At 39.9% G+C, this 18,787-nt stretch overlaps 1 protein-coding gene across 1 annotated transcript in view; it reads left to right on the top strand.

The window, feature by feature from the left end:
- Positions 1 to 1,752: 1,752 nt before the first annotated feature.
- Ammecr1 (AMMECR nuclear protein 1) overlaps positions 1,753 to 18,787 on the top strand; it is a 123,395-nt gene continuing 106,360 nt past the window's right edge. The window contains exon 1 of the mRNA XM_050127188.1: positions 1,753 to 2,279. Coding sequence (XP_049983145.1) covers positions 1,816 to 2,279 — 464 coding nt within the window. The 5' untranslated portion in view covers positions 1,753 to 1,815. The remainder of the gene's footprint in view (positions 2,280 to 18,787) is intronic.

The following is an 18,787-nucleotide window of genomic DNA, read 5'->3' on the forward strand; positions in this document are numbered from 1 at the left end:
AAGTGTAGCATAACATCATAGTTTTTTAGTTGTTTATTTCCTACTGTTGGAGATCAAACCCAGGTCGTTCCAATGCTAGGCAAGCAATCTACCACTGACTGCATACACCTCCAGCCCTGTGGCATAGGTTTTAGAATGGGACATGCTTGCATTTAAATCCTGATTTTGTCCCTCTCTAGGTGTCTACTGTTGGGCAAGCGTTTTAACTCTTAAGTAAATTTTGGATTCTTCCTGTGACAATCAAATGAGGTGATACACTACTGACTAGAACGATGGTGTGAGATAGGTTTAACACTGACACCTAAAATGTGCTTAGTAAATAGGTGCAATTTTTCTATCATGTAGACAGAGCTGACTTAATTTACAAGTGTAAGAGTGGGAAGAATACATATTTTCTACACACGTCAGTTTTTAACAGCAGGGCACTAGGATGTGCATAGAGGCTCAATGTTTAGTAAGGGAATAAACCTCTCTCTTCTCCTCCCTGAGTGAAATGAAATGCTCTCAGCTGTTTGTAAGGTCCCACACACTTAGATCAAAGGCTCCAAAATCAATCTTCTACTGTTTACATACAAACAGACAGACTCCTGACTTTGTGGAGCTATTCTGACATGGTGTAGACACAACGGAGATCACTTACTTTCTATCAGGTTCGTTTTTAAATGAATATTTACATCTGAATATTATCATTTTACAGCCCCTTTCTTAAGCGCCCAGAATGGGACTGACTCCATTATACACCTCCTCACTCATTTAAGCAGTTTTGAGACAATTTTAAAGTGAGAATTAAGAGCTATCCCATTATACACCTGAACAAAATCTTCTAACTTATAACTAAGTTCACTACCTGACCGATATATTTATTTGTAAGGTCTGGGCATTACAGATACATTTCGAATTTCTTTCTTTTCATGTCCCAAATATCAAACCTGAAAAGCCCACAGCTGTGAGTCTGAAAACACAACGAACATCTTTGAATCCGTGAGGCACTTATTTATATATTTATTTTTGCTTTTATATGTTCTCCCTGAACTACGAGGAGAAGATGGAGGGAACAAGTCCAAGACAGGCTGCCTGAATTGGGCTTTACTATTCGTCAATCAGGAAAAAGAGAAGTATTGCGTTTCTAGCACAGTCTCGGAACAACCGTGGTGTCTGGTTAGGTTAGCCTTAAAAACACCGCAGCGTGGCCATTTCCCGGACGGCTTTGTACATTCTTTACAGCGGCTGTCTCAGGTGTGGAGCTCCAGGGAGCACCTGCGTGCTCACACTCCCAACAGTTCAGAACCAGTGTATCTGAGGCCGGTGGCTCAGGTTCCACCTCACTGGGCTCGAGTGTCACTAACCCTATGGCAATGGGGTATCGTCAAGGTGTGCTTTGGAACTTGGATGCTTATTTCAGACTTTTTCTTTCTTTCCCGCCCCCTACACTAGTTTCTGTCTCCCTGCTTCCTCTCGGAGCTTACCCACCTCCTGTCTTTCCTCCCACTCCTCCCTGTCTTGTTCTCTTTTTTTCTTCCACTTGGCTTTTCAGTCTTCCATCCTCCTCTAGGAGCCCGGCTCCCGGGAGGCGCGAGTCGGGCGGGATCCACCATAGGCGCCAAGCCACGAAAGCTCGTGGCGCGCGCTGCAGGCGGGGACGCGCTCACGCCTGAGCCGCCGCGGACCGGGCAGCCCGGTAGCGGAGCCGCGCGAGCGCGCAGACCGCGAGCCCCGGGCGCGCCCCCGGCGGCCGGGGCCGCAGCGTGCTCGCCCCCGCCGCCAGCTCGCCTCACTAATGGGTCGGAAGCACTGCGTGGGGGAGACTGTTCCAAGATGGCGGCGGGTTGCTGTGGGGTGAAGAAGCAGAAACTGTCCAGTTCGACCCCCTCTGGCTCAGGCGGCGGTGGTGGCGCCTCCTCCTCCTCCCACTGCAGCGGGGAGAGCCAGTGCCGAGCCGGGGAGCTGGGACTAGGAGGCGCCGGGACGCGGCTCAACGGACTGGGCGGGCTGAGCGGCGGCGGCGGCGGCTGTACCCTCTCTCCCCCCCAGGGTTGCGGCGGCGGCGGCGGCAGCGGCGGGGGCATATCGCTGTCTCCACCTCTGAGCTGCGGAGTGGGAACCTTACTTTCTACTCCGGCCGCCGCCACCGCCTCCTCGCCGTCCTCCTCGTCTTCATCCCCGGGCTCCCGGAAGATGGTGGTGTCAGCGGAGATGTGCTGCTTTTGCTTCGATGTGCTCTACTGTCACCTGTATGGATATCAACAGCCCCGGACCCCCCGCTTCACCAACGAGCCCTAGTGAGTACCGCGCTCCCCGTCGCCCTCTTCCCCCGGGCTCGGGATGGGGCTCAGAGTTGAGGCAAAAGTGCAAGTCCTCCGCCTCCTGCTCGCGGGTGCCCCTCAGCCCCTCTCGTTCACTGCTCGGGTCCCCAGAGTCGCCCGACCCGAGGGGCACTCGGCGCTCCTCTGCTCCACGAGGCGAGCACCCCACACTTGGAGCCGGGGGCTGCTTGCCAGACATGGCCCCCTGGGCTTCCAGACTACTCCGCTTCCTCTTTGCGCTAACTTCCAGGAGTTTTGACCCTTTCTTTCGATCCCTTCTACCTCTCACTCTCCGCCCCGGCAGCGGGTTTGGAGATCGGGATCACTGTTGGTACCGACCTCTCCTCACTTTGCTCGCCATTACCCCACGTGAAAGCCCCGCCAGTATTCCCGCCCCGCGTACCTTGCACATGGAGAGCTACTATCCCATGGCAGGGTGAAAAATAGCAGTGATCTAACTTCTAGTGTGCTAGTGATGGAACTTAGCTCTCGAGCTCCAGGGAGGTTGCCCATCTTTTCCTTCGGGTTTCCCGGTTCCTTGGGGAGGGGAGAGGTTTCTTAAAACACCTTTTGGCTTACTACCTATTTTTAACTGAACATACCCACTAAAACGGGTTTCCAGTGAAGCGAGCGCACCACCAGCTTCCTCATATTTGAAGAGTGAGACCTTTTTTCTTTTTCTTTCTTTTCTTTCTTTTTTTTTTTTTTTTTTTTTACTTCAGTGTCTGGGTATAGCACATTCAAAGAACGTTGTCGTGTCGTGTCCCCCCCCCCCCGCCCCAGAAGGCACTGTCAATGTGTACTAAGCGTGCATTCGCTTTTGTGTAGATTTCAATTTAAGCAACCTATGTTAAACTCAATGGTTTGAGGAATCGTTAAACAATCCGGTAAATGTGTAGACACTTTTACGATTTCCTTTGGTTTTTGTACTTTACAATGATTTTACCCTTCAAGTATATGGTTGGAATTGTTTAAAATAGCACTGTTACAAGCTAAGAGCCAGGTTACTTCTAATCTCTGTCCATTTGGATGTGTGGGAGATGGGGCATATGGCTTTTCTTTTAAGATGTGTAAACTGAGTGTAAACTGACTTTCCGAGTTAAATGCTAGAGAGAATGTAAAGTCCAAAAGAAGGCAGACTGGGGAGGGGTGAGGACGATTGTTTTTATTATGAATACTAGCATCCACAAGAAAAACATAGACAACAATATCAGTGCACTCAAACTGAAAACCATCAACGCCCCCTCCCTTCTGCCTGAAGGCCCCTTGTTTCCCACAGCGTAAATACCTGAATCAATGTGCTTTTTAACTTGCTGCTTTTCATTTTGTGAGATTAGAAGACTGAACTGCCGCTGGATAATTATAAACACGTCTGACTCTACTAAAATATCAAATTAATATGTAAAGTGGAAATTACAATAAAGTGTCGTGGAAATTGTGCATTCGTATTGTTTGTTTTCTTTGCTTTCATTCTTTAAATGTCTTTAATTTCATATGACTCTGCTGTGCTCTGCGCAATTCTTTAGATTTGGTTCATTTTTGGGCATCAGTTCCTGAGAAATGTATGAAAAGGCACCCAGGTGGACACTGTCAAGTAAATGAAGTACTTTTATAAATTTCCTAGTGTTAATTCTAGGACCTTAAATCCTAAGTCCACACCTTTATTTGACCTATTTATTTATTTTTTCATTAAGAAGTAAAATTCATTTTTAAAAGATGGGCGTGTTAAGAAAATCTGTAAAATCCTCACTAGTTCAAGTCACTTACTTTCAAGCCTTCTTTCGGATGACTGTGATGTAGCAAAAGCTAGACCTGGGGTCATTCTTAGGTTGGCTCTGTCAAGTCATGGGACTAAAAATTTACTCCTATTCGGTTATTGAGCCGCTCCTTGAGTTTGGAAAGGCTGTTTTAGCATTCATGCTCCATTGTCCAAAGCATATGAGAACACACTCTGAGGAGGTGATATTTTCGCACATTTTAAAGTGAGTGTGGGTTAACTGAATGACTATAACAACAGTGAAGACGAAAATGAACTTGGCCAGTTCATAAAGGAAATGTTTTCAAAATGCTTTAAACAGTGGCCACTTTGCACACATACTTAGGTTGTTTCTCTTTTAAAACCCTCATTACTGAATTTCTGCCTCTCAAGTTATTAAGCAGATAAATAAGACAGCCATGTGCCCACTGTGAACGTGGTGAGCTGGTGAAAGAGCTGTAGGAATGGTTAGGTAGGCTTTCAGTATGTCCCATTTCCATAGACTACTGTGGAAGGCACTGAACCTGAGCAATCAAAGGGTAAAGGGCTGCGTTTCATTTTCAGTTAAACTCATTTTTAAAGTGTGCGATGTCAAATTCAAGAAAATCTTCTGACTGTGGGAGGGAAATAACTGATTATTTCACAATGCCTTGGCAACACCACACATTTCTCCGTTTAACCTATTTGATGATATTGTGTGCTTATTAGTGTGGCATTGTGTAGCCTTCACCCTACTGACTTCTGGATACCATGTCTTGGGCAGTATATTTAAGGAATTTTACTAAATTTGCCTGTCTGCCAGAAGACATGCTCTTAACAGTTTCAAATTGTCATACGTAAAAGCACAGCATTGTTGTCCTCTAGACCTTTCAGTCAGAATGCCTGTAACTGGTGGAATGTGACTTTTATAGGTTTAGAAGTTACAGATACATCGGCTACCCTGCCACTCTGAAAGGTCATCAGAAATTTCAATTATTTGTGTTTCAGCGTTGGGGAAGAAAGAGGTCATCCTATGAAAGGCCACATAGACATAAAAACTTCAAGGTTGCTCCTGTCTTTTGAGTACCTAACCATCGCAGAGAGCACATTTTTTTTTCTTCCAGAAATAAGGTTCAAGACATAAGGAAACCATAATTTTAGGTACATTTTCCTGTTGAACAATACAAGCTCTTAGGTGAGGAAGCTGACATAAGCCAATTTAGAAGAACCCGTTGGCTACCCTAAAGGTTCCACTATGGCAGGTGCTGAACCAGTGCAGTAAGACTCCAAAATATTCCTTCTTGACGGTGGCTGCACATCGGAATCCCTAGGGCGTTATTTAGAATGTGGAAACCTGTTCACTAGCCCCAGAGATCCTGATTTAGTCAATCACGGATGGGACCTGGGAATCAGAATTATTCCAATTTCCCCAGGTAATTTTAGTGTGTAGTTGGAATGGAGAACTGCTGGACATTTTCTAGCTTTTTCTCTTGAGATTTGGATTAATTTGATCTGGGGTTGTGCCACGGACTCCATATTTTATGAGCATCTTGGGTAATTTTGCCAAAGAACCGATTTAGGAAACACTTGTAATGTGGGCCATAAAAGACATCACCCGGGAACTTATTAGAAATGTAGGCTCCCAAGCCCCACCTCAACCCCCCCCCCCCAATTAGAATCTGCATTTAACAAGCTCCCCAGGTGATTCTCGTGCACATTAAAGTTTGTGGCGAACTTGTTCTCTGACTTTAGCATACATTGTAGTTTTCTGTTGTGCTTGTTAAAAATGCGAGTTGCTGGGCATTTTCCCAGAGTTTGATCCAGTTGCTCTGGGGTGAAGCAGTGTATTTGCATTTCTAACAAGCTCCCTGGTGATGCTGATGCTACAGTTCCCAGGGTCACACACTGAGCAACTGTGGGTTAGAGAGAAATGAAGGCCTATATGAGTGACTTCAGAGGCAGTTTGGACTGGCACGATCCTCATTCTGTTTTTCTGTCTTCAGCATTCGCGCATAACACTAGCAAAATGGATTGCTACCAAGAGCAGGAAATCAGGTTCTGGGGATGGTGTGGGGATGGGGTTGCTCTCGGAAACCTGTATGATTTTAGGTTTTTCAAAGAAATCGTTGCAGCATGTGAAGGGTCTATTTCAGGAGTTAAAAGCCGCACACATAGAATATTTTAACATGAATGTTTTTAAGGAAAGACCCCTCTTGTTTTCGTGAAAAGTACTATTATGATTGGCTCCCTAAATACCAGGATGTGATAAGATTTTTCAAAGTCCTTATTTATACTTATGGGTGCTGAAACTCATTTAAAGGATCTCCCTCATTAGTAAAGAAATATGAAAAGGATCCTGCTTAAAACACTTAGATTTTTAATGCCGTGGTGTGTATTATATCCCATGAACCTTTTGATTATCTCACCATCTGGAAAATTAACATACTACTAGAATTTATGTTGACATTTATACATGGATGTTTTTGCTTTTAAATATGAATAAGTGTGATTTTTCTGTTGCAAGGAATAAAACCTTTTTTTTTTAATCCACTCTTGGACATGCAGATCTTGTAAGGCTCAAGTCAAAGGATTGAACATTAAGTCTCGTCTTATCAGAATAATAAAATTACTGTTCTCATCATGCTTGGGAGACAGTAGATTGTGGTAGAGATGTAGGCATTTTGTTCTAGCAGAGTAGCAGCAATCCTGTTTATTGAGCTATCAAAAAGATGATTGATTTGATAATGCAATTCAGGTCCAAATGATAGTGAATTAGCATTTTAAACACAAGCTATTACATTGCTATTGTCTTTTTTGAATGAAGAGTGACTAAAATAAGTAGAAAGTGTATCTCTGCTGCAGATGATACAACTGGACCATGACCGATTTCCTTATCCACGCTAACATAATGGTATTAACTTCCTTTCTCTGACCATATTGTATAGTTTTCTTGCAAAAGAAAACATTTCTGACAGTTATTGAGCCTTTTGAAGGTATAATATGATTCTTTTCACCAATGTTGATGTACATTGGAGAACAACTTAATATCTTTTCTTACTGATAGAGAAGATGGCATTTTCTCACTTATTACTTGTACCACAGAACCATCAGTGGTTGACACAGAAAGATGTATAAACATAATTTCAAAATTATTTCTATATCTGTATGTACAGCAAAGTATATTTAGTTTAAAAGGTAGAACTGTGTTTATTTTCCTTTTTTTCCCATGTGGCTGAAAAGAGTGCTAATCTAGCCTGTAATTTTTCTTACTTATACATTGTTGAGTTCAGATTCTGCTAATTCGTAGCAGGCCAGGAGGAATCTCTGCTAATATCTTCAATTCGATGGGAAGATCGTAAGTGGGAAAGTGAAAGGTGCTTTGTTAACATATGTGTGGGTTGCTTTTCTAAGTGTGTTTCTCTCTTAAAAACTGTATACTTTCTGCTACTGAGGTTGTATCAGATGCAAAACCCTTTTGCGACAATGGATTGTATTTTGAAGTCAGTTGTGTTTTCCCTTACTATGGATAAATTCACTTTTGGAGAATGTATGTGTATGGAACACTAAATTTGTGTAATGAGATTAGTCAAAGTTCCCAGGTTTGCTTGATTTCAATAGGCATTATTCTCTGCTTTCTATGTCACACATGCTTGCCTGTTTTAAAGCGGCACAGTGACCAAAGCTCTTACATTTTGTAAGTAGTCTCTTTTTCAAACTTGTGTAATAATGTCTCTTTTTATACTGTTCTGAATCAATTAAGCTAAGTTGGGGAGAACTAGCAGTAAAAACCAGTGGCTGCCAAGAATGGACCTTCAGTGTGTAAGCTGTCTTTCCACATTCAGTAATTGGGCGGTTGCTCACAAGACACTGAGGACTGTGGGAAGCCAGTGGTTATGTAGGTGGGAAGACTAGATTCCCAACAGTAAACTTATTTAGAGATGAGCTTCTGTAGTTATTGTTGCTAAGAGCAAGAATGAACCAGAGCTTATGTAGTATAAAGAAAAAAATCCAAAACAAAATGTATAGTGTAATAGTATATTGTTGGTTGGGTGGAGAATTATGGCATCTTTTGTATTAAATGTAGGTATATTTTCTACAATTCTTACTATTATCATACTTTAAAACTTGCTCAACCTTAAAATATGTTAGTATTGAATAGCTGACTGGAAATTCTGTGTCACTGTGGGAAAAGCACGTGTGTGTGTGTGTTTAAGCAATATACATAATGCTGAAGTCTGTGGTTAGATACCAGTGAAATCGAAGACATGGTCCCGTCCCCTCAAAGCTTCCTATATTATTCATTCAATGATAAAATAAGAAAGTTGCTTAAAATTATTTCAGCACAACACATTCATGCTTGGTCAATAAGATACAGGCAAAATTAAAAGGCATGGCATAAAAGAGTGATCAGGAAAAAGATATTTGGGAAGGAGTGAGTTCCCAGTCAAGTTTATAAGTGAAAAAAGTCCATGGATTACTGAAGAGCTTTTATGGGCAACCAATTTTGAACTCTAACTTGGGTGTTCTCAAAGCAGTTGCTATTGCCACCACACCCTTTCCACAGTACTTGGGGATTCCCAGCAGCTGTCTTCAGTCAGCGCCTTGCAGTCTCAGCATTCTTCCTGCCATTCCACTGTGCTCTGGCCTCTTTAATAAATCAAACTTCAAAGAAATTATACTTGGTGTTGGAAGTTCCCAGGGAAGTCGGGATAAGAGGTTTTGAATTAGATGATCATTTCTTGTGTTAGAGATCAGGCACATACAAGAGAGTGTTCTAGAATGTAAGATGGATTGGAAGATGAGTCTTCAGAGAAGAGAGACCAGCTAGAGTTCATTTCAGATGATCTGGTCATAGGAAAGCGGTGTTGGAAAGTGGGAAAGTTGACCCTGAGTGGTGATTGTGGCTGTGGGAATGCTGCAGAATGAAGAATTGGAAGAAGGTATCAGCATTTTCAGACATTCCTACGCTAGGGCCAGGTTTTGTGTAGGAGTGGGAAGATGGCAGCTCACCTGTTTTGGCTTCCATCATTGTCTAGCTATTCTCATGCTCAGAAAAGTTTGTTAAGCAACTCTGTTGGAATGATTGTGAATTTGCTCATGAACACAGCTTAGGAGAAAGAAGACATTGGTTGATAGAATTTGGATCAAGTATAAAGATAGAATAGCTTTTTGGAAGAAGGTTCTAAGCTAGGTGGCTGCATATGAGCTAACAGAACTAAGTGACAACCAGTGCACTCTTCAGAATTCCAATTGCTGAGGTAGAACAATTAAAGGAAGAGAGGGTTTGAACATGATTCGGAGCTTGTAAGGCCGAAGCCTGTGGCAGGAGGCACCAGAGAAAATGGGAAGAAACAAATGGTCCAACAGGTGAAATCCTAGCTCTTGGTATGTATACTTGCACATGTTGGCACTTGTTAAATGTCATTTCTTTTTGTGGAGTTGGTTCTCTCCTACCTTTCCATGGACTCCGAGAATTGGACTTGGGTCACCAGGCCTGCATGGCAAGCACCTTTTACCCAAGCCATTTCTTTCCGAATTGTCTAAACCACAGAGCAGTCGCAGAGCTCTTGTGATGTTTTGGTTAGTCTCTTGGCATCACATCTGTTCCTCCAGCCACATAGTGATTTCGAATGGCTCAGATGGGCAGAGATCTGAGATAGTTTTCAACTTCATACTGCTAGTAAAAAATAACTGGCCGAAATTGCATTTCCCTGAAGTATATTTTTATATTCAGTCTTGGGGCTTGCCAGTTTGTAAAGCAGTCAGTGATTCTTAAAATTTTTTTGTTATGTATCATAATACAGCCTTCAACAAATTTGCCTCACGGAGGACTATTCAAGGAAGTTAAAAGCTTCAGAACTTCAGTTAAAGGAAAATTTGGAAGGACTCGAAGAACTAGCTTCTAGTACCAACTGTTGCCCCTTCTCACTTTCTCTCCCTCTGACACTGAAAATGTTGGTTATCTGCAGAGTCAGAAAGAGCGGGAGGCAGGAAAGGGCTCATAGGAATCAAGGAGGGTGAAAATAAATTGTAGTAAGTGAGGTAGCCTGGATTTAGGGCCCAAAGAGGAGTCCGAGCACATTGTCTGGGGAGGAGAATTCCAAGAAAGCATTTTTGTTGTTTCATTTTTGGGGGTGGGGTGGGGGGACAGGGTTTCTCTATGTAACAGTCCTGGCTGCCCTGGAACTCACTCTGTAGACCAGGCTGGCCTCAGACTCAAGAGATCCACCTGCTTCTGCCTCCTGAGTGCTGGGATTAAAGTGTACACCACCGCTGACTAGTTAAAAAGCATGTTTTAGCATGCTTTATAGCATACAAACTGAGATCTTTCTCCTTTAGAACCAGTGACCATGGCACTCCTGGTAAAAATAATTATTTCCATCAGAAACAAATATAAGAGTACCGACTATAGGTCCTCTGTGTATTTTTAGTAGACAATGGTGAGAACCATTAACATGGATTCGTCAGACTGAAGTCTTTGCCAATATTTGAAACAAATATGAGACAAATAACTTTACCCTAGTTATAAATGTCCTTTATCATTAATATCCTGCTGTGAATATAGTTATAGATTCAGCTAATATTTTTATGCCTATATATTTTTATAGTAACAGCCTCTACTAGATATATGTGATGTTTCTTTTATTTAGTTTGCTCCCACTTATTATTTATAACAGATTATGGGACAGGTAATATTAAAACATAGACCCAACTATAATTTTCTCTCTTACCCCCTCCTTTTCATAATACTGGGAATCGAATGCAAAGCATACTTACCCCTACTCTATAATTTGATTGTACAACTACATCTATATGAAGACTCATTCCTATATCATCTACATTTCTGTCTTTTATGACCCTTAACCTAATTTTCATATAGTCCCACAGTGTCAGCGATCTTTAACCTAAGCATGTTGCTGATTTTAGTTTATTTTACATGTATGAGACTGACACTCTGCCTACTGTGTCAAGGAAGTGCCCATTTTCTGGTGTATATAAACATTTGTGTGTATGTGTGTGCATATGTGTATGGGCTGTCTGTGTCTGTGTGTACATGTGTACTGCCTGTGGAGGCCCGATGCTGATGTTGGCAGACTTTCTTGGTTGTTGTTCACCTTATTCATTGAGGCAAAAAAAATCTTTCAATTGAACTTATAGTTTCCCAATTCTGGCTAGAGTAGCTAGCCACCTTGCTTCAGTGATCCTTTATCTCACTTTTCCAAAAAGCTGGAAATTACAGGTGGGCCACCACACACATTTCCATGGTTTAGGGGTCAAAACTCCAGCTCTCACACTTGTGCCAACAAGTATTTTACTTGCTAAGCTGTTCATCCAGTCTAAGTTTTGTTTTCTTTTGGACCCAGAGTCATACTCTAGCCCAGGCTGACCTGGAACTCGCTCTGTAGGCCAAGGCTGGCTTCAGATTCATAGTGATCCTCCTACCTCAGATTCTCAAGATGCAATATATGGACTTGAACCATCCTGCCTGGCTACTTACGTTTTTTTTTTTAATTTAATTTAATTTTTTTTATTTATTAAAGATTTCTGTCTCTTCCCCACCGCCCGCCTCCCCTTTCCCTCCCCCTCCCCCAATCGAGTCCCCCTCCCTTGTCAGCCCAAAGAGCAATCAGGGTTCCCTGCCCTGTGGGAAGTCCAAGGACCACCCTTCTCCATCCAGGTCTAGTAAGGTGAGCATCCAAACTGCCTAGGCTCCCACAAAACCAATACGTGCAGTAGGATCAAAAACCCATTGCCATTGTTCTTGAGGTCTCAGTAGTCCTTATTGTCCGCTATGTTCAGTGAGACCGATTTTAACCCAGGCTTTTTCAGACCCAGGCCAACTCACCAAGGCTACTTACGTTTTTTATTGTAGTAAAAACATAACAAGATTGATCGCTAACCAATGTTAAAGAGTACTTATTGTCCAATGATAGATGATAGTGGCTCGACTTAAAAGTAACTCATTTTTTTCTTAGGAATTTTGAGAATACTTTAAAAATTAAACTTACAGACATATAATAGAGGGTCCAGAGCTATTTACAGTATAGCTTAATTTAGTGTTTAAGATATTTTTTCTAAACTTACTGATAATTATGACTAAACTAAGTTAAAAAGTATAATAACCACAGCTAAGTATTTGAAATGCTTTAAACTACTAGAATTTCCAAATTGGCTTCATAATTATTATTTGCTTTATTGCTATACTTAATTCTAAGTGCTTGCATTTGAGAAGAACTTGATTTTCTAGTTTTCTTTTTACATTATTTTTCTCCTTTCTGTCCTTTAGGGTTTTATGATGAATCTGCTAATAATGATATATAGAAATGTCTTTGACAGGTAGAAGCTTTGCCTTTGTTCACCCACTTTCAAAGGTACAAGGACTAAGGCATTAAAGGAGAAAATTATTTTTGACAGTTTCTAAGAAATCTGTCTGAGAAAATGTGCTTTCTAGAGAGATGGAAAATTGGAAGATAAATTATGTAATGGGTATTATAAGTAGGGACTTTAAGTCTATATGTGTACTACTTTAAGTTAGGCCACTTTAAGTTAAGGCACTACTTGAGACTGCTTCTTACACTATACACACTTGTTTCTAATAAAAAAAAGTCATATAAATGTGAAATAATAGATGCAGTCAAGCCATGGATCTTGAAAGTTTTATTTTCCCCCTGTTGTTGCTACCCAGCCAACATGAGGTTATCATTAGTGGGGATATGCAGATATCTTGAAACATTACCATAGGATTATAAAGTGTCAGTTTAAATGTGGAAACATTTTTTCTTCCATTTAATGATGACTTTTCAGTTCTAAATTAAAAATAGAATTTCTGCCATGATTATACTTTTTCTAACAGACTTTAAAGAAATGAATATTCTCCATATCTCGAGATGTATTGATTGGCCAGTGTTATTTTAGGGTAGTATATTCTTTATGTTATGGTTAGTTGTAATACTACATTCAGTTCAAACAGCATAGTTGTTGTGGGCAGAAAACTGTGCTAGTGTGTTTTTTTGAGTGGATGTGAGAGGTCTATAAAAAGGCATTCCTGTCCTTAAAAAAACTTGTAGTCATACTGAGGAGTGGAGGTTCATGAAATGCATAATGAAGTTACATATCCTTCAGTGACTGAATAAATGTTAGAGACAATGAGCTTCTTAGGAATTTGGACCGACTGATGTGGCCTGGGATTGTATAGGAGGGCTTCGCAGACAAAGTGGGATTAAATCAGGGTAGAATTTCATAGACAGAAAAAGTATTCTTGGGGGGGGGGCAAAGAGGTCAAAATAAGCATTATGCAGTGGTGGTTGGACACCAATCAAAGGTAGATTGAAGTGATGGAGAGCCTACAAGGAGGGGGATCTGTTAAGAATTAGTTGTAATTTAGGCATTGGGAAATGATGCTCTACCAGTTGACAATTTTTAGTAATGGTCCTATGAATTCCCCCTTTCTTGCTAAAGCTTCCCTTTTGTTCAGTTAATTATGCTTTAGCAACTCTTTTAATATCATGAAGGTCATGACGCCTGGATAAGAGACTGGGAAATAGCAGAAGCAGGAGTCCACTGTGTAGACGAAAATGATGAAGTGCTTTCATTCATCAATACATATTAAGCATAAGTCAGTTACAAGATTGGTTACAACATACTCTGATGAGTGCTTTCTGTGTCCAGCATCCTTTTCTTTTAAACCTCCATGTCTTAAATGTGAAGTTGGAAAAACTGACATGCCACAAAGATTATATAATTAAAAAATAAACCACCCCAGTTATTATAGAATTAAATAGTTCAAACCACTTTTTTTTCTCCCACAATTAATGGAATTTTGCTTGGATATTCAAAATTTATTTAATATAATGAAGGTACTGAGAATTATCAATTATAGGAGGTTCGTATACAAATTAGTGAACTATATAATTTTTGAAATTGATTTAAATATCTATTAATCTAATGCTTGTGTTCATTGTAGTCCTTAACATACCCTATTTACACTGTTCCAGTTCTGTGACAATACATATAAGCAAACTTTATAAAGGTTCTATACTACTATTTTAGAACAAAATTTTAGAATTGTTTCTTAAATTATAATAGAAGGGTACGTTATTTATATTGAATGATTACTCTTTGAAAGAAATAAAGCAAAACTTTCCATCTGTCAAGTAATGTTTTATCTTTACTTAACTTTAAGTTAAGGACATAACTTTAAGACACAAAAATTGATCACTTAAATGAGAGCTTTTATTCCATTGTGCTTTTTTTCAGACAGTATTATATATTCTAGGCTGGCTTCTAGCTGTGGAGTGGAGGATGACCTTTAATTCCTTATTTTTCTGCCTCTACATTCCAAGTGTTGGGTTTCACACATGTGCCTTCATGATCGGTTTATGAGGCATTGGAGATCAAACTCAGGGCTTGTTGCATGCTGGACAAGAACTCTGTCACTCAAATTGTGTCCCCAGCCCAGGAGAGTGGGAAGTCATACTGTTTGTATAAGGTTGAACCATATACAAGCTATCTTTATTTTTCCCAGGTTTCAAAGAATGTGTATTTTTATTTGTTGGGGACTTCCATAGGGGAGACATAATAGTGAAGAAAGAGTCATTTTGGATATGGTAGTAAAATAAGCAAATTATATATTAAAGTGGAAAAGTGGGCTTGGGTCCCATGGGTCCTCACTCCGGTTTTGAATGTGCTACTCCTAAAACCTTGACTCGTGTTTATTGGAGTTCAGTATAGCATTGTGCATGTCAGCTCTTATAGAAGAGTTGTTTAATCTTGAAGCTTCATTTAACATTCATGAAGAGGTATAACCATTTGCTTCCTTAAATATTTTTTCATCAACCCAGAATGGCCTCTGTGGCCCTCATGTACTCAGAATCGCTGTGTTAATAGGAATACTTTGGTCTCCCAGTCTGCCTCACCTTAAATTTGATATATAAATTTAGGAAGAGCCTTGTTCCCTTTCTACTGCATCATTCCTCTCTGTTGTCTCACCAGCTTCAAGAGCAGCAGTCTCCATGTCTAAAGGCCCGCCAACACCTGCATTATATAGTTTGTATGACTTTAAGTCTAGCAGTGTTACCCCTTTCTATCATGGAAAGCTATTTCCTGGGATTACTCTTTTTTTCCATTCGTGGAACCGAGAGGAGCAATGAGTAGAAGGGACTCTAAACTAATGGCGGTCAAGTTGTTTCAAGTAATGGGGTTGAGTATATAAAGGACTCTGTATACACTGTTTAATGGGATCAGTTTTGAATTTGTGATAGTATAATTCTTAAAAGATTGTAGATTTTTTTATAGCATTTAAAGCAGAGAATGCATGAGATGTCCTATATTGTACAAACTTTCCTTATGTTTGGCAAACGTCTGAAATCTACTCTTAGACACTAAGGATCCCTGAATATAGACATTTTAGGAAAGAATTAAGCATTTAGCTAAGCATGAATACCTACACTCTTTGTATGGAATCTAGATTATGACCTTCTGACTGTAGAAACCTTGAGACGTGAGCATTTGCCTGCACCTGTAACTGTCTAGTAGAAGATAACACATGCAAGAAGATCAGTGAAGACACAGCTTTCTAGAATTAAAATTTAGAACACAAATTTGATACTAAAACATGGGAATAAGTATAGCATGTACATTCACAAAAATAAAGCAAGAGAATACAAAGAAAATTGCTGTTGTAATGGGCCACTGTTATTGGTAGGATATTGAATTTTTTCCAAAGGCAATTTAGTCCTCATCTTGGTGGTATTGAGAGGTGGTGGAACCTCAGAGACATAGAGCCTTAGAGGGGGAAGTTAGGTTTCTGGGACAAGCTCTTAAAAGGGAGTAATGGGATTATGGTCCCTTTATTTCTTTTCTCTGCTTCCTGGCTGCCATCAGGTGAGTAGCTTTGCTCCACGTGTTCCCCACCACAATCTACTACGCTTGAAACAACAGAAGCAGAAAACTATTGACTAAAATGTTTAAAACTGTGAGCTCAAAGCAAGCCTTTCCTCTGCTTACGTTGATGAGCTCAGGTGCTTTGTCGACCAATTTCTCCTCACTGCAACTCTCATCAAAACCGACCTGTATATACTTCTTCATCGTTTCTCTACATCATGATAGTTGAGTAGTTTAAAAAAACTTTATGGTACGTTATCCCAGTGATTATGGACTAGTAAGAATCCTTTGTTAGAAAATAATCAAGGTGCTGTAATAGAAAACTGATTTCTACCAAATACTCATTAATTTATCATATTATTGCCACATTTGGGATAGCCTACATTTTGTGAAAAAATTTCTTTTAGCCTGAATAAACATTTCTCCTAATTAGATAATAGATAGCCACCAAGTAAATGAAAGATGTTTCAATATTGCTAGCTCGTAAGGAAATGCAAATCAGAACCATTATAATATATATCACCTTATACCTACTAAGATAGCTGTTATAAAAAAAGAAAAAACATGACAAATATTGTCAATGATGCCGATTGAAGAAACTCTTACATACTTTTGGAATCAGTGTCAGTCAACTCTTAGAATCATACAAGTAATATATAGAAATTCTTCGTTTTTATTTTATATGCATTGGTGTTTTGCCTCTCTATGTCTGTGTAATGGTGCCAGGTCCCCTGGGACTGGAATCACAGACAGTTGTGACCTGCCATGTGGGTGCTAGGGATCGAACCTGGGTAGAAATTCTTAAATATAGAGAGTTTCCATGATTTCAGCTAAAGCACTTTCAGGTATACATTTGGAAGAGAACAAAAATAGTAGGTTGTTACATTATTGACAATAGTCAAGTTAATTGACAGTAGTCAAGATAATGACCAAAGTGTGTACTGATAAAGTGGATAAGGAAATCAATACACATACAGACTCAAACATAATTTGGAAAGGTATCTAGCCATGAAAGAAGAAAACCATTCCATTTTAACAACATAGATGAACTTGGAGAAAATTATGCTAAGTGAAATAGGCCAGATACATAATTTGCCATATTATGTTCTTAATCCATCAAATCAAACACATAGTATAGCATGAATATAGAGTAGAATGTCAGGGACAAGGTGAGGGATGCGAGGAATGTTGATTGAGGAATATAAGCTTAGTTATAAGCTGAATCAAGTTTCAGAGATCTGATGTACAGTATGTGTGGTGATCAATATGTTAATTTGATTGTCATAACCATTATATAACATATACATAAGTAAGCACTGTGTATCATAGATATATACTATATTTTTTGAGACAGGTTCTTTCTTTGCAGCCCCGGCTATCCTGGAACTTGCTATGTAGACTAGGCTGCTCTTGAACTCACAGAGATCTACCTGCCTCTGCCTCACAAGTGCTGGGATTAAAGATATGAGCTGCTAGGTCAGGTTTATACCATAGTTTTAATTGAATGTTTTAAAAAGATAATGCTTTGGTTTTGTGTAAATTATTTTATGTGTGTTCATGGTGGCGGGTATGTATACACACACATACACACACACACACACCTGTACATATGGAGGTCCATGGACAACCTCAGGTGTCATTTCTCTGGTTCTCTCCACCTTTTGTTTTGAGAAAAGTTCTGTTGTTGACATGGAGTTTTGCCAAGTATGCCAGGCTATAACTGGCCAGCAAGCTCCGAAGGATCTTGTTTCTGCCTTCTATCTCACCATCTCTGGAATTACAGACATGCCCCACTGTTCTGGTTTTTGTTTGTTGTATGTTTGTTTGTCTTTGGAGGGTTCTGAGCACCCATGCTTTAAAGGCAAGCTTTTTTCCTAAACATCACCTAGCCTAGTTTACATAAAAAGTCTTGATGTGTCTGTACTCACATTAATAAAATGTAGAAAAACAGATTTGAGGAAGCCTGATCCAAGGGATTATAAGGTATCTTTGAAAGCACAAATACTATTTTCATATGTAATCTCCCTCAAAAATGTTTTATGGCTGACTTGTTTATTTCATGGGTTTGAGTCAAAACTGAATTCAATGCATTAGTCTTTATCCAAAATTAATCTTTTGGCTAAGAACCAGCAATAATTTACATCTTATAAACCACTCCTGATGTTAATTGCCAGCACTAGGTATTTGGGAAGAGTGTTTTTAAGAAGAGAATTTTAGCACATCATGAGTTATTATATAATTTACTAGGCAAAGAACGCATCTAAGCCTGGCCAGATGATGTGACAGACTCACTAAGCAACTTATTCAAACACATTAGCCTTAAAACACATAGGATTTACATTCCTCAAATTAATGCCCCAGTTAAGTGAAAGCTTATTTAATCAGGGATCTTAATGGCTATCCATAAATGTTTTCTGCTGATAAATTTTTGGAATTGCACATTTTAATCCCATAGATTCTCAAGGTTTAGGAGTGAATATTTATATTGTACTCCATGCATTGTATGTCCACGCTATTTTTTGTAAAGTCCATGTGGAATACAACAGTGAAGCCCTGAAAAGGTAACAATGTCCTAAGTACCGAGACTGCTATTGCTGATTTGGTGAGTGATTTCTTATATTCAGTATCTGTTCTTTTAAATTGGCTTCCCAGAAAAGGTCTTGGACTTTGAAATACTTATACATTGCCACTGGTTTTGAATATTTTTCTTCCTGCAGTAGAAATCTGTATACTGCCACATGAGCTCCCAGACTATTCTCATATATAATTCCAGGTGCTATTTTAATAGAGGTAGAAAAAGGTACGTATTTGCCTGTCTTCTATCTCATCATTTCTTCCTGCCTCCCACTATCCCCACCTCTCTCAC

The sequence above is a fragment of the Alexandromys fortis genome, unplaced genomic scaffold (genome assembly GCF_014885135.2).
Source record: "Alexandromys fortis isolate MF-2015 unplaced genomic scaffold, M_Fortis_MF-2015_v1.1 scaffold_200, whole genome shotgun sequence".
NCBI lineage: Eukaryota > Metazoa > Chordata > Mammalia > Rodentia > Cricetidae > Alexandromys > Alexandromys fortis.